Source organism: Cucurbita pepo, chromosome 11 (genome assembly GCF_057944985.1).
Source record: "Cucurbita pepo subsp. pepo isolate OVF chromosome 11, ASM5794498v1, whole genome shotgun sequence".
In the NCBI taxonomy this organism is placed as follows: Eukaryota; Viridiplantae; Streptophyta; class Magnoliopsida; order Cucurbitales; family Cucurbitaceae; genus Cucurbita; species Cucurbita pepo.
Genome location: NC_141808.1, coordinates 782,928 through 797,227, shown reverse-complemented (window position 1 = coordinate 797,227; position 14,300 = coordinate 782,928). Strand labels below are relative to the sequence as shown.

The 14,300-nt window shown below is 37.3% G+C and overlaps 3 protein-coding genes across 4 annotated transcripts; all 3 read right to left on the bottom strand.

The window, feature by feature from the left end:
- Positions 1-3,881: 3,881 nt before the first annotated feature.
- Positions 3,882-4,658, bottom strand: LOC147790063 (glutamate receptor 3.3-like; the record flags this gene model as incomplete). Its single annotated transcript, XM_087128308.1, has 1 exon — positions 3,882-4,658. A coding segment is annotated over one exon (762 nt), but the record flags the coding sequence as incomplete, so codon positions are not given.
- A 3,307-nt stretch (positions 4,659-7,965) lies between these two features.
- LOC111805464 (glutamate receptor 3.1-like) lies at positions 7,966-9,465 on the bottom strand. Of its 2 annotated transcripts, none has more exons than XM_087128564.1 (4): positions 9,232-9,465; positions 8,826-9,129; positions 8,284-8,678; positions 7,966-8,199 (listed from the first exon to the last, which is right to left on the bottom strand). In XM_087128564.1, the coding sequence occupies exons 1-4, from the start codon at positions 9,463-9,465 to the stop codon at positions 7,987-7,989; spliced, it is 1,146 nt and encodes a 381-aa protein (XP_086984690.1). In that variant the 3' UTR covers positions 7,966-7,986. The 2 variants fall into 2 exon arrangements, with proteins under 2 accessions (XP_086984690.1, XP_086984691.1); XM_087128565.1 differs by having other exon boundaries at positions 8,074-8,199; positions 8,328-8,678.
- A 1,079-nt stretch (positions 9,466-10,544) lies between these two features.
- Positions 10,545-14,155, bottom strand: LOC111805463 (glutamate receptor 2.5-like). Its single transcript, XM_087128566.1, has 5 exons — positions 13,798-14,155; positions 11,835-13,129; positions 11,446-11,743; positions 10,960-11,357; positions 10,545-10,862 (listed from the first exon to the last, which is right to left on the bottom strand). Exons 1-5 carry the CDS (start codon positions 14,063-14,065, stop codon positions 10,545-10,547), a joined length of 2,577 nt encoding a protein of 858 aa, XP_086984692.1. The 5' UTR covers positions 14,066-14,155.
- Positions 14,156-14,300: the final 145 nt, after the last annotated feature.

The window sequence follows — 14,300 nt, the reverse complement described above, 5'->3', positions numbered from 1 at the left end:
TCGAGTGATGAACTATAAAAACAACTATAAAGTTTAAGTCACATCATATTTGGTGAAATATTATTCTGTTCTTATTGTTAACTTTGACATATTTAGTGTTGATAACTACACATTTTTGTATAAATTAATTTTGATATTGACATGACATAAATATATTAAGTTATGAGTTTGACTTAACATTACCTTATTATCTGTTTGTTTGTTTTTGTTTAAAATAAAATTATTCTTGTTGGGAGGCAAGAAGATGACGAACATGCTCATGCTTCTTGGATTTGTTTTTTTATTTAATATTTTGTTGTTAATTCAATTTATTTTATGTAATAAATTAAATTAAATTCTTTTAAAATAAGTATTAAACTCACACCGGCGTCATAGTTAATAAATATTTCTTGTCAGCTTGAAAAAAAATCAAGTTAGTTTCCTGTTAGTTGTTTGGAGTTAAATACTTAGAAATTTAAAATTTAAAATTAAAAGATTAGAACCCAAGTCAAATTTAATTAATCAAGTATATTTATCTTAAATTATAAGAAGACAACGACTTGTGTATTGTTCCTCATTTTTAAGAAATATATTCTCGATCAAAATGAAGCCTTCAAATTTCAATTAATAAATTGAGAAGATTATAAGATGTTCGACAAAATAAAAAAAATGAAATTATGTGAGATGTATCTAACTCAAATATTCCGTTTCATTTTGAAAGCAAATCTTTTAGCTCGAAATTTACTTCAATTTACTATTTCTTATGTATTAAAAAGGTTAGCGTTTTAGAGTGCTCGAAAACAAAAATTAATTAGAGTTGGCTTATAATTATTTGGTTTTTAAAAATTATGGTTTGGTTTCTATAATTTCATGTTTTTTTTTTTTTTTGAATTTATAGCTAAATTTAAAAAAAAAAAAAAAAAATTCTAAGACTTATTTTTAAAAATTTTAAAATCTTACTAAAATATGATATAAGTCTTCAAAAGGTTGATTAGTTAAAAATATGGGGGAAAAACTTGATCCGTCGGTTCATTAATAATCTTAACCGTACCTAATCATATAATATTGTCTACTTTGAACATAAACTCTTACTGCTTCTCTTTTTCATAAGAATAGAAATAGTGTTCTTACTCATAAACTCATAATCTTTCTCTGAATTAGCTAATGTGAGACTCCTCGTTTAAATAATCCTCAATAGGGTTTACTTATGAAAATGCGAGTAAGACAATACAGAAACTTACCGGAAGTTATAGCACGAGCGGAGTTGGCATTTGAATGGTTATGAAGCAGCTCCAACTTTGGAAAGGAAGTTGAAGAGGGGAAGGAATGGAGAGCCATTTCCATGGCTATCTTGTGTTGTCTTCCAATCCTCGAACTCTGATCTGTAACGCCACCCACATGGCTGTTTATTGCCTTGCCTTCTTCCATCATCACCTGAAGCAACAGAAATAGAAACCCCACAAAACAGGAAACCCAAGGCTTTGTTGTACCCATGGCCTTGCAATTTCAACACTTTCCATACATGGTCGGGTTTGATAAACAGATAGTTAAATAGGTGATTGAAAAAATCTGATAAAACCCACATTTAGTATTAAAATTTTGTGTCTTAAATAAATTTGTTGAGGCTGAACGGTTCAAAGTATGTGAGTTTGGAGGAGGAGGGGAGGAAGGCGAGTGGAAGAACATCAAGATAGTTTTTTCTTGTTTTTGTACCACTATAGGTGAAGATATCAAAAATGATATATTTTATATTAGTAGCTCTCTAAAAGATAGTGTAAGCTTAATGATTTAAATATAATTGTAATTATTAATTAATGAGAAAGCAGGCGTTGATTCTTTATTTTAAGCAATTCAACCCAACCAATATCTAGTTTAATACTGCAAATATAATAAAATTTAAAATATGGTTATTATATTGAAGTAAGATTTGTTGGTGGAAGCTTAAAAAGAAAGTTGGTGGAAGAAATATTGGCCCTGGGAGAGAGTTGAATGAAGATACAAGAAATTCAATTGAAAAAACAAATTATTTATTTAGCCCTCTAATCCGATGGTTGGAGTTAAAATTAATATGATTCCACCATATATTATATTATATTGTATTGTATTATATTATATTAGGTTGGAGGGATCCCCTTGTTTAGGTCTTCTTGTCCCTCCTCACGACATAGGGGCAAGAAAAGGAAGAAATTCATAGGTTTTCATTTTCTTTTTCGAAACGTAGAAAGTCGGGCGAAGAAGAAAACATCCCCAGATCATCGTCGGAATCAGGTTGAATATGAGTTTGGATTGAACCCAGTACCCAAGTGCGTGATCCACAGAAGCTCATAGTCTAGATCTCATGGCAGCTTCGACCTAGAGATAGAGTCAGACCTAGATCCCAACCGCTAAAATAAAGAACGCTCATTATTATAAGTCAAATAGGGGAAATGAAAAATAAATGTAACACTACCATATAAATATATATATATATATATATATATATATATATATATATATATATATATATTATTCTTAACATATGAGAGTTTATATATAGGTGGAAGTCAATTATAGGACAGTTGGGTTAGCTAGCTATGTTTAGTATTTGGTGGATCATTTGGCTGGCCCTGGGGACGGTCTTGCGCATGGCCATTTCTATCGTCTATGGGTTTGAGTTGTGCACGTCTATGGCGCCACCAGATTCTAACCCGTTTGAGAACAGAACATAGCAGTACTACAAGAGCAATACTTCCTGAAATGATGAATAAACCTGCGAAAGGCCAAGGCCCCAAACTCGACGTCTCATCAACTTGGCTCGATAAAGAAAAATTGAAGGTGGACAACATTGTTTCTAACTGTGGCATCTTTCTTCTCTCTATTAGTTCAATGATGGATGTCGATACGTCCATTGCTAAAGTCGAGCCTTTTGGAAAAGCCTGCAGCTAAAGTTGAATCGTGACTCAAACTCACCGCGAGTAGATATTGTCATTTTTTATCTTTTTCCTTTTGGATTTCCCCTCAAGGTTTTAAAACGCGTGAGAGGTTTCCACACCACGATAAAGAATATTTCGTTCTCCTCTCCAACCGATGTGGGATCTCGCAATCCACCCCCTTGGGGCCAACGTCTTCGCTGGCACATCGTCCGGTGTCTGACTCTAAAACCATTTGTAACCGCTCAAACCCACTACTAGTAGATATTGTTCTCTTTGAGTTTCTCTTTTGGGCATCCCCTCAAGGTTTTAAAAGGGTGGGGAGAGGTTTCTACATCTGTCATAAATGTTTCGTTCCTCTCTCCAACAAATGTGGGATCTCACAATCCACCCCCTTGGGGCCAGCGTTTTTGCTGGCACATTGCCCGGTGTCTGACTCTAACACCATTTGTAACAGCTCAAACTCATCGCGAGTAGATATTGTCATATTTAAACTTTTCATTTTGGGTTTCCCCTCAAAGTTTTAAAACGTGTGTATCGGGAAGAGGTTTCCACGCTCCTATAAGGAATATTTCCTTCCATTCTACGAAGGAGGTGTGATATCACATATATTGTTTCAATTAATCTCATTACTAAAACATAGAAAGAGATTATAAAGTAATATGAATTAAACTTACGAAACCGATGCCACCCAGATCGAAAGTAGCCGCTGTGGTGTAGCCTTAACGGTACCTGGCAAGAAAGACCTTGGCATGGGGAGTTATGAAGAAAGCTGCTTGAATGTCTCCATTGTCAAAGGCCTTTGGATAATCATCAATGGTAGCGAGGGTCTTAATATTATCAGGACGAATTTGCAAGACATTGGTTAGAGGAGTTGAGCCTCGATTAATGGGAGGCTATTGTTCGAGGGCTCCATAGGCCTCAATGGAAACTTTGTTCAAGAGAAGAATTGTTGGGGGAGGTTAGGGGAGGTGAAAGCAAAACCACCAGAAGTTGCATACAAATAAATTACTTACTATGGGCATAAAAAAGGACAGACACAGAGAACCACAGCATGTTTCCAAAGCCCCTCAATGCATCATTATGTTCGCGCTCAATCAGCCAAATGACAGAGCTTACAAATATATGCATGGAAAGCATTATGAGCCACATTTGTGCATTGAAAGCTTTCATGAAAAGCCATAATTGCGTCCACTCCAATGGCTTCTCCTTCACTATCATCACCACTATCCCAAAGTCTCCTATGGCTCCATCAAACTCCTTTTTCTCCACTTTTTGCATCAAACTATCGTAAGTCCCATTGTAGGGAACCAACTCGTACGGCAAAAAGTAAGGCAAATTGTGTGCAACTGCTTTAAACACTGAAATGGAGTATCCCGCGATATGAGGAGGCGCCCCATCCGTGTGATTATAGTTCACATGAACCATATCAAGGAAAGTAGCCGTGGTTGGAACCCCCAACTTCCATACTTTCTTTCCGTACCTAAAATCCCATCCCCTTGGCACCCTTCTGCCGTTACCTGGCCACACCACTAGGCCCCATGAATCGATGGTTACGTTTCCTGCTCTTGTTTGTTGGGGTAATTTATCACAAAATCCAAATTCTTGGGACCAATATGCAATCTCTCTATAGCTTTTACCCACAACGTTAATGATTTGGAAGATGGGTAATTGTGACAATATGCCATTCTTAAAGCTGACCACACCGCTTATGTTGAGATATGATTCAAAGTATTCAAAATCAAGATATGATTTAGAGTAGTTAGATATGATTCAAATATTCAAACTAACAAGATTTTAGGAGATTGTTATTAGATTTGAGTTTATCTAGATTTCTATGATTTACTATTTCTGGTCCACTGTATTAGCTATAAATACGGGAATTGTGTAACCCTCTAAGCATCAAGTCAGTAGACATTAATAAAGCACTGCAGCTTCTATCTATTCTCATCTATTCCTATCTCTTTCACTATCCCTCTTTCCAACAATTTTGGTATCAGAGCCAGGTTCGTTCGACACGAGGGCGAGTGATTATTTTCTTTCACAAAACAAAAATGGCAGTAGCTGGTTTTTCTTCCTCTGCACCGTTGTTACCAATATTTAATGGTGAGAAATACGAGTGGTGGAGCATCAAGATGAAGACCTTGCTCAGATCGCAGGAGCTATGGGACTTGGTGGAGCACGGGTTTGCTGATGTATTAGAACCCACAATAGAAGAAAAGGAGAGACTAAGAGAAACCAAGAAAAACGATGCCAAGGCTCTATTCATTATTCAGCAAGCAGTTCATGAGACTATTTTTTCACGAATTGCAGCAGCAACCACATCAAAGCAGGCATGGTCAATTCTACAGAAGGAGTTTCTAGGAGACTCAAAGGTCATGACAGTGAAATTGCAATCTCTAAGACGTGATTTTGAAACTCTACTCATGACGAATGGCGAATCAATTGCTGATTTTTTGTCAAGATCAATGGCAATAGTCAGTCAGATGCGTACCTATGGAGAGAAAATTTCAAACGAAACAATTGTTGCAAAGGTGTTGAGAAGCTTGACTCCAAAGTTTGACCATGTGGTGGCCGCCATAGAAGAAGCTAAGGATCTATCCATACTCTCCGTTGATGAACTGATGGGCTCGCTTCAGGCTCATGAGGCAAGAATCAATAGAGCATCAGAAAGAAACGAAGAAAAGGCACTACAAGTGAAGGAGACAACCAATAACGAAAGAGAAAATATTCATTTAGCAGGTAGAAGTCGTGGAAGAGGAGGATTTCGCAACTTCCATGGTGGTCGTGATAACAGGTGGAGAAGTGATGGACAGAGACAATTTAATGAACAAAGGAATGTCATACAATGTTACCATTGTAGAAGGTATGGTCACACAAAATCTGATTGTTGGTATAAAAATCAACGAATGAATTTTGCAGCAGAGAATGAAGAAGAAGAAGAAAAGTTGTTTGTGGCGTGCATGGATACTAATCCAGAAAAAGGTAACTTATGGTTTGTTGATAGCGGATGCTCGAACCATATGACAGGCACCAAATCCTTATTCAAAGAGCTTGATGAGACGCAAAAGATTAAGGTGCAACTTGGAAATACAAAAGAGATGCAAGTTGAAGGAAAAGGTACAGTGAAAGTCGAAACCAGTCACGGTAAGATAAAACAATTAGATAATGTTCAATTTGTACCTGATTTAGGGTACAATTTATTGAGTGTTGGACAATTGATGACCAGAGGACACTCAGTTATATTTGATGATAACACATGTGTCATCACAGATAAGAAATCAGGCCATAAAGTTGAAATTGCCATGACTTCAAATAAGATGTTTCCACTTGATGTTTCTAACATGGAGGATTTTGCTCTTACTGCTAGCATGAAAGATGATTCAACATTATGGCATCTCAGATATGGACATCTTCATATGAACGGCCTGAAAATACTCAGGGATAAAGGTATGGTTTTCGGATTACCAAGAATTGACTCAACTAATTTATGTGAAGGATGCATTTATGGCAAGCAGACTAGGAAGTTCTTTCCTGTTGGAAAAGCTAAAAGAGCTTCACATTATCTAGAACTAATTCATGCTGATTTATGTGGGCCAATGCAAACGAAGTCCTTGGGTGGAAGTATATACTTTTTACTATTCGTTGATGACTATAGTCGCATGAGCTGGGTTTACTTCCTACAACATAAGTCAGAAACTTTTCAGAAGTTCCAGATTTTTAAAGCTATGGTAGAGAACCAAAGTGGCTGTCACATTAAAGTTCTTCGCACAGACAGAGGTGGCGAGTTCGTATCTAAAGATTTCAATCTCTTTTGTGAAGAAGAGGGCATCCAAAGGGAATTAACAGCTCCCTACACTCCAGAACAGAATGGAATCGCTGAACGAAAAAATCGAACTATTGTGGAGATGGCAAGAAGTATGTTACAAGCAAGGAGACTTCCAAACCAATTTTGGGCCGAAGCCGTAGCAACATCTGTTTATCTATTAAACATCTCACCAACAAAGGCGGTTATGAATCGAACTCCTTATGAAGCATGGCATGGAAGGAAACCATCTGTAAGTCATTTACGAATCTTTGGTTGTGTTGCTTATGCTTTGAAACATCCTCAAACTCGTCAAAAGCTTGATGAAAAATCTGAAAAATGCATTTTCATTGGCTATTGTACTCAATCAAAGGCATATAAACTATACAACCCCGTTAGTGAAAAGATTTTAGTTAGAAGGGATGTAATATTTAATGAAAACGTGAGTTGGGATTGGAGTAAAGAACAGGAGCAGCAAAAGATTACAGTTGAAGTTTCCCCAAATGAAGAGACAAGGGTCAACTCCAGTGCATCTCCCAGTGCATCCACTGCAACACAAAGTGTGTCAAATTCATCATCTTCAGAATCACTTAACAGCAATTCCTCTCTTGAAGAACTTTCAGATGAGACACCTCCAAGGAAGTATAAATCTTTAGCTGACATATATGCATCATGTCAATTTGCTCTTACTGTTTCAGACCCTATGAATTATGAAGAAGCAACTGAAGACGGGAAGAAAGCCATGACAGTAGAGATGCAGTCCTTTAAGAAAGATGAAACATGGGATATGGTTTACCTACCAAACGAAAAGTTTTATGGAGATTTACAAGAAGAGGTTTATGTAAGACCGCCAGAGGGATTCATAAAGGAAGACAAAGAAACAAAGGTATACAAGCTGAGACAGACAATGTACGGGTTAAAGCAGACATACTTACGAAGGTCTTGTCAGAAGAAAAGCTCTGTACTTACATCTGCAACTTTGAATCATGGGGGAGTGTTGAGATATGATTCAAAGTATTCAAAATCAAGATATGATTTAGAGTAGTTAGATATGATTCAAATATTCAAACTAACAAGATTTTAGGAGATTGTTATTAGATTTGAGTTTATCTAGATTTCTATGATTTACTATTTCTGGTCCACTGTATTAGCTATAAATACGGGAATTGTGTAACCCTCTAAGCATCAAGTCAGTAGACATTAATAAAGCACTGCAGCTTCTATCTATTCTCATCTATTCCTATCTCTTTCACTATCCCTCTTTCCAACAGCTTACACCTTCAAATTTACTTTCTACCACTTTCTGCGCCCATTCATTTCCTTGCAACTTGTCCATGGTGGAGGCAATGGCCCAATATGCATCGTAAGCTCGAAGTGCAAGTAGTTTGAGGAGCAGTTGAAGGTAGAAAGCAATGTCGTCTTCAAATCCGGCATTTCCCTTCTTTCAATCAGCTCCGCGATTGACGCTGACACGTCCACCGTCAACGGAGACCCTTTTGGAAAAGCCTGCCACCCGAACAAAAACATTAAATTAAATTAAATTAAATTAAATTAAAACACTACAAAATTCAAATGAAATTAAAAGCTTACGAATCCCATGCCGACGAGCTTGAAGATGGTGACTTTAGTGTAACCTTTGCAGTGTTTTGCGAGGAAGACTTTTGCATGGGGAGCCGACATGAAAGCTGCCTGAATGTCTCCAGATTCCAAGGCGTTTGGGAACAGATCCACTGAGGGTATCTCTTTGATATTCTCTACGTCAAACTGCATCACTTCTGATAGAGCTCTCTTCATGACAGACCCTTTGTTGCACCCCACTGTCGCATTTTGGAGCTTAAGGGTTTCAATGTCTAAAATCGATGGCTGGGACCTCGAGATTGTCATCATGGACGACAGACTGGCCGTGAAACTTGCTGTCACAATAAGGATGGTGAATAGCCATGGCCCTAGCACTAGTCGAGCCAATCCACTCTTTACAGGTTCTCCTGCAACCTAACATCATATGGAATGATCATGCGTTTATAAACAAAGAATAGTCTGTTTATTGGAGTGGGGCCTTTTGGACTTCCCCAAAAGTAAAGACACCAGAGCTTTGAACAATATCATATCATTCTGAAGAGTCAATTACTTACTATGCAAGTAAAAAATGGTGTCGACTGACACCGAGAACCATAACATGTTGCCAATTCCCTTCAACGCATCGTTGTGTTTACGCTCAACCAGCCAAATTGCGGAGCTCACAAATATATGCATGGAGAGCATGAGCAGCCACATTGGTGCAGTGAAAGCTCTCATGAAAAGCCATGTTCGAGTCCACTTCAATGGCTTCTCCTTCACTATCATCACCGCTGAATTTTCCAAATATGGTTCTGAAAAATCCACGTACTTAAATCGATCCGCAAATATCCCAAAATCTCCCACTGCCCCATCAAACTCCTACATCATACAAACCCACCAATTAAACACCATAAATTTTAGAACTATTTTAAATACTTTTATTGGGGTAATACTTTTTTAAACAATTAAACATTGATTTACCTTCTTGTTGACTTCTCTCAACAAATCATCATAAGATATATTGCGAGGGACGAACTCGTAGGGTAGCTTTAAATTTTCTGCAACTTTTTGAAACACGTCAATGGAGAAGCCGGAGGTATGATGATTGTGATCCACTCGCACAAATTCTTGAAAGGCAGCTGTTGTTGGAACCCCAATCCTCAATGGTTTTTTTTGGGGACATAATATCCCAACCCTGTGGAACCCTTCTTGCATTGCCTCTCAATATTTAGTTCTTCTAACCATGTAATTAGTATTTAAACATGAAGTTAAAAATTTAAAAACATATTCAAATATTGTCCTCTTTCAATTTTTCCTCAAAGTTTTAAAACGTGTCAATATTTATAACGAATGTTTTGTTTCTCTCAGCGTTCTTGCTGGTACACTGCTCGGTATCTAACTCTGATACCATTTGTAACTGCCCAAGCCTAAATATGGTTTTTTTGGACTTTCCTTGTATCAATGGAGATGTATTCCTTACTTATAAACTCATTATTATTCTCTAAATTAGCCGATGCGGGATTCCCTCCTAACAATCCTCAATAACGATGATAGAATGAGCGGTAGAGAAATGGTTGATCTTACGGTAGCAACAGCCAGAGCGGAGTTGTCGGGCGAATCCTGGAGGAGAAGCTCAACCTTGTGGCATGAATTAGAAACATGATGTTTGAAAGCCATGTGAATGGCTACAACCTGTTCCCGCCCCACTCTTGAGCTATTATCAGCAATAATTCCCATCTTCAGTGCTCTTTTTGGGTGGTCGCCGGAACATCTCAGGTGGGTTTCATTAGTCTGAGGCGTTGAGCATAAGCCATCCAACACCAGAAACCCAACCAAACAGAAGAAGTAAAGAGATGGAAACATAGTGTATGGTCAAGTTTTGGAGATGAGAAATTGTGAGACATCTTATCCTCCGCCCAATTAGACAATGAGAAACTTCCTCTAGCATTAATGAAGCAAGACGTTGATGCAAGAAGACTGCAAGCATCTTGTCTGGGAAGAAGATGGTTGGACAATTACAGGTCTTGGTCCATGGGAAAGAAATTAGTGAAGGAAGGTATTATATTGTGGCCAATATTGCTTGGCCCACAGCTATTAATGAATGATTGTCTTTAAAGCATATATATTCCAAATAAAAACAGCATATTCGATTGGAATATTCTCTCCTACTTGACTTACAACATTGACTTGGAATTATTTGTTGTAAAAAAAACAACGCTAAACCACAGCTGAATGTATCCAAACACGCCTCCATATTTAATGAACAATACTAAAAACAGGGTTGTAGAATGTGTCTACAACTGTTCTTGGGTGTAGGCCTGGTCTAAGGTACGGTCTTGTGGGGTCCAATGGAGTTTTGAATCCAGCCCCAGTTTGGGTATCATGAATTGTAGGCCAATATATAACAAAACGAACAAAGCAATAGAGCCACAAACAAAGAATAGGCCTAGGAAAGGTCGAGGTCCTAAGCCCACCCTATTTCCTTCGTTAGCTGAAGGGCAATTGAAAGAGTTGAGTAGGGTTTTTTCCATTTGTGAGATATTGTTTTGTAGGGTTAATTCGGCGATGGATTTAGAAACCTTGGCAGCAAGATCTGACCCCTTTGGAAATGCCTATTATGAAATAAAATATTTTGGTTATTTTAAAAATTAATTTTGAATGAACAAATTTGAGTGTAATTTTGAAGGGAATAATATATATGATACTCACAAACCCGATCCCGCCGAGCTTGAAAGAGGAAACGCCTTTGGTGTAGCGTTTGCAATTTTTTAGGAGGAAAACATCTGCATGGGGGCTTATGAAGAAAGCAGCCTTAATGCTATCATCCTCAAATGCCTTTGGGTAATTATCTAAGGACTCCATCCTCTTAATATTTGATGATTCAAATTGGAGGGTATCCTTGAGATAATTGCATATGAAAGACTCCGCATTGCACCCAACCGTGGCATTCATCTCCTTCAACATTTCAACAGTGGTCACCGACGGTTGAGACCAAGAGATCGTCAACATCGACGTCAAGCTCGCTGAGAAACTCGCTGTGACCACGAAAATCGCAAACAACCACGGCCCCAGCACCAACCGAGCCAACCCATTTTTGACGGGCTCTCCTGCATTATAATTGAAGTAATAGATATGGAGATGTATTGTTGTTTATTAGATCATAAGTATTGTAAGGGTTTATAAGAAAGGACTTACTTTGCATGTAAAAGATGAGGGAAACAGAAAACCACAGCATGTTTCCAAAACCCTTCAACTCCTCGTTATTCTCACGTTCAATTAACCAAATAAGGGAGGAAATGAAAACATGCATTGTGGGTATTAACACCCACACTTGAGGTTTAAAAGCATCCATGAAAGCCCACAACTTTCTCCACCTCTCATGCTTCTCCCTTACCACCATCACAATGTCCGTCTTTAAATATGCCACCGTGAAATCCACTTGTTGAAATCGCTTTGCCAGTATTGTTATGTCCCCCACTGCTCCATCGTATTCCTAACACATCACATTCCATTAGTACGATGCCACATCTGACATCTGAGTATACTCAGATTAGACAATATCATAGTAATAATAGTTGTGTTACCTTCATGTAGACGGCATCTATCATGTCATTATATGAGTGGTTGAAACGAGCAAACTTGTAGGACGGCATATTTTTAATGTTGTTCATAATCTCATTAAACACGGCAATGGAAAATCCACTGAAATGTTCGGTTCCATTCTCAAACGTGTGCACGTTTACGAATTCTTGACACGCTCCTTGCCCTGGAACAGCAAATGTCAATTGTTTTTCTCCATCACCATCTTCTCTGGTAAAGCTTTCTGATAAATGTCTTACACCCACCATATTTCCCATATTGTTGGATCTAAGAGCTGATTTTTTATTATTTTCCACGAAGCTCTCAGCAAAACCTGATTTGGGTGTCCAAAAAGCAACTGGCTTGTAACTTTGATCCACCACTTTAATGATTTCAAAATTTGGTGATCGAGATATTAACATCCCATTCTTGAATCTCACCATTCCACTAAGCCCTTCAAAATTGCTCATTAGAATTGTCTCCAATAGTTGATCACTTGAGCTTAAATTATTATCTCCCAAAGTTTTCATGGCTCTGGCGATGGAACGAACCACGTCGTAAGCTCGAACGGCGAAAATACTTGCTTTTATTGGCTCTTTATCTTCTGGATATTCTAAATTGTACATCTTCTTAAACCTGGTTTCGAAGCTCTTGAAGGACTTTTTGGTGTCATTGAAATATGTTCGAAACCCAATAACACCTTCCATTTTGTACAAAAGAGAAGAAGAAGAATCTAAAGTGGGAATGGGATCTAAGACATCATCTGAGACAATCCAGGTATATCCATTTCCAACCATATTCAATTTCTTAGCTTTTGTAAATAGAAGATCAGCCAGCTCTAGAGAAAGTTGTGTTACCACAAAAACCCCATTCCTTTGGCTCTTCATAGCCCTTTTCAATTCATTTTCAATCAATATTTCAGCTTGATTGGAGGAAGAAAATAAGGCCAGACGGTGATCGATCTCTACGTTTACCGATCGAAACGAATCGAAGAGACGATCGGCCGAGATGGAAGAATATTCAGAGGGATGATCAATATTTGTGATTTCATAAAAGACGGTGACTTTTGGCGGCAATTGAAAATGGGTCAAAATTGAAACAATGCATTGCATGCGGTGGGTGATGTTGTTGGCCATTTGAATCAAAGATGGGATTTTTTTAGGGTGTAATTGTGTAGCTGAAATGGAAAGGATGGGAACTCCGACAGGAATTTCATGGTCGGAGATGGCAATCAAATCCTGCGCTCTCACTGATCCAATAACTACCGCTTTGACTCCTCCGTTGGTAATGAGATCCAAAGCTGTCGGAAAAACGGTTACTTACTGTTTCTTTACATACGATGATTAAGTTGACTTATAAAGTATTAAAAAAATCACAAATTAAAACAAATATTAAACTTTTATATCATTGAAATTGTTAAATTTTGTATGATTCAATGTTCCACTTGATGATTTATGTTTAGATATTAATTAATTAAATCCAAAGTCAAACAATTAGGAAATCTTGTAAGCCTTTCCCTAACATACTCTCCGATCAAATGGTATTTTATAACATAATTATAAAAAAACGACTTGTGAAATTTTGTAGCCGTCCAAATCCTATCTTTTCTCTTACTCTATGTATTCATGAAATTTTTATAAGAACATAATTTTAGTCCACGTAATATGTTATTTTATTTTGGAGAAAAAATAATTGCAATTCATGAACTTCTTTTCTAGTAAATAAAGTCGAGTTACGGATGAGTTAGGTTAACCCGAACTAAGGTTTTGGTTTGAATTTTCATTTTGATCGAATCCATACAAGCATGGCATAAAATTAAAATCCGCTAATGCTGATAACTAAACAAATTTTCATATTAAAGGAGGTTTTATATCCATTGAAAACGAGGATGTTTAATTTTGTTGTGTAAAATAATTATGAGCATGTGAATAAAGGAGATTAAGATAAAGGAGAGTTGAAGGAGAATACCAGAAGAAGTGAAGTTTGGATGAGAATCATGGAGAAGAAGCTCCAACTTATGACAAGAAGAAGACAAATGAAAGTGCCTCAAACTCATCTTCATTGCTACCATCTGCTGCTTCCCAATTTGAGAGCCACTGTCGAAGACAGCTCCAATTCTTGTAGTTTTATTATTTGGTTGGTGTATTTGACAGTGGAGTCCTTCTGAGCTCAGCAGCAACAGCAAAAGCAACCCCAGAAAGCAGGAGGGGCGGCAGAAGCCATTACGAAGAATCATTTCTTGCACTTCTTTTTCTTTTGTTCTTGAGAAATTATTCAAGTAGTTTGATCAGTGTGAGTATTAAGGGACTTGATTTTATGGCAGCCAAAAGTTGGGGCGGATCAATTCTTGATCCCCTTTGCGTTACAATTACATATATATATATATATATATATATATATATATATATATATATATATATATATATATATATATATATATATATATATATATATATATATATATATATACT

Excerpts from the sequence above, each read along its gene's own strand:
- LOC111805464 (XM_087128564.1), bottom strand. The coding sequence starts at position 9,465 with ATGCAAGAAGGGTTCCACAGGGTTGGGATATTATGTCCCCAAAAAAAA. Across the intron at positions 9,130-9,231 it reads TGAGAGAAGTCAACAAGAAG|GAGTTTGATGGGGCAGTGGG; the intron begins GTAAATCAATGT and ends TGTATGATGTAG. Across the intron at positions 8,679-8,825 it reads CACCATTTTTTACTTGCATA|GAGAACCTGTAAAGAGTGGA; the intron begins GTAAGTAATTGA and ends GTTAGGTTGCAG.
- LOC111805463 (XM_087128566.1), bottom strand. The coding sequence starts at position 14,065 with ATGATTCTTCGTAATGGCTTCTGCCGCCCCTCCTGCTTTCTGGGGTTG. Across the intron at positions 13,130-13,797 it reads TCCAAACTTCACTTCTTCTG|CTTTGGATCTCATTACCAAC; the intron begins GTATTCTCCTTC and ends TTTTTCCGACAG. Across the intron at positions 11,744-11,834 it reads TAGATGCCGTCTACATGAAG|GAATACGATGGAGCAGTGGG; the intron begins GTAACACAACTA and ends GTGATGTGTTAG.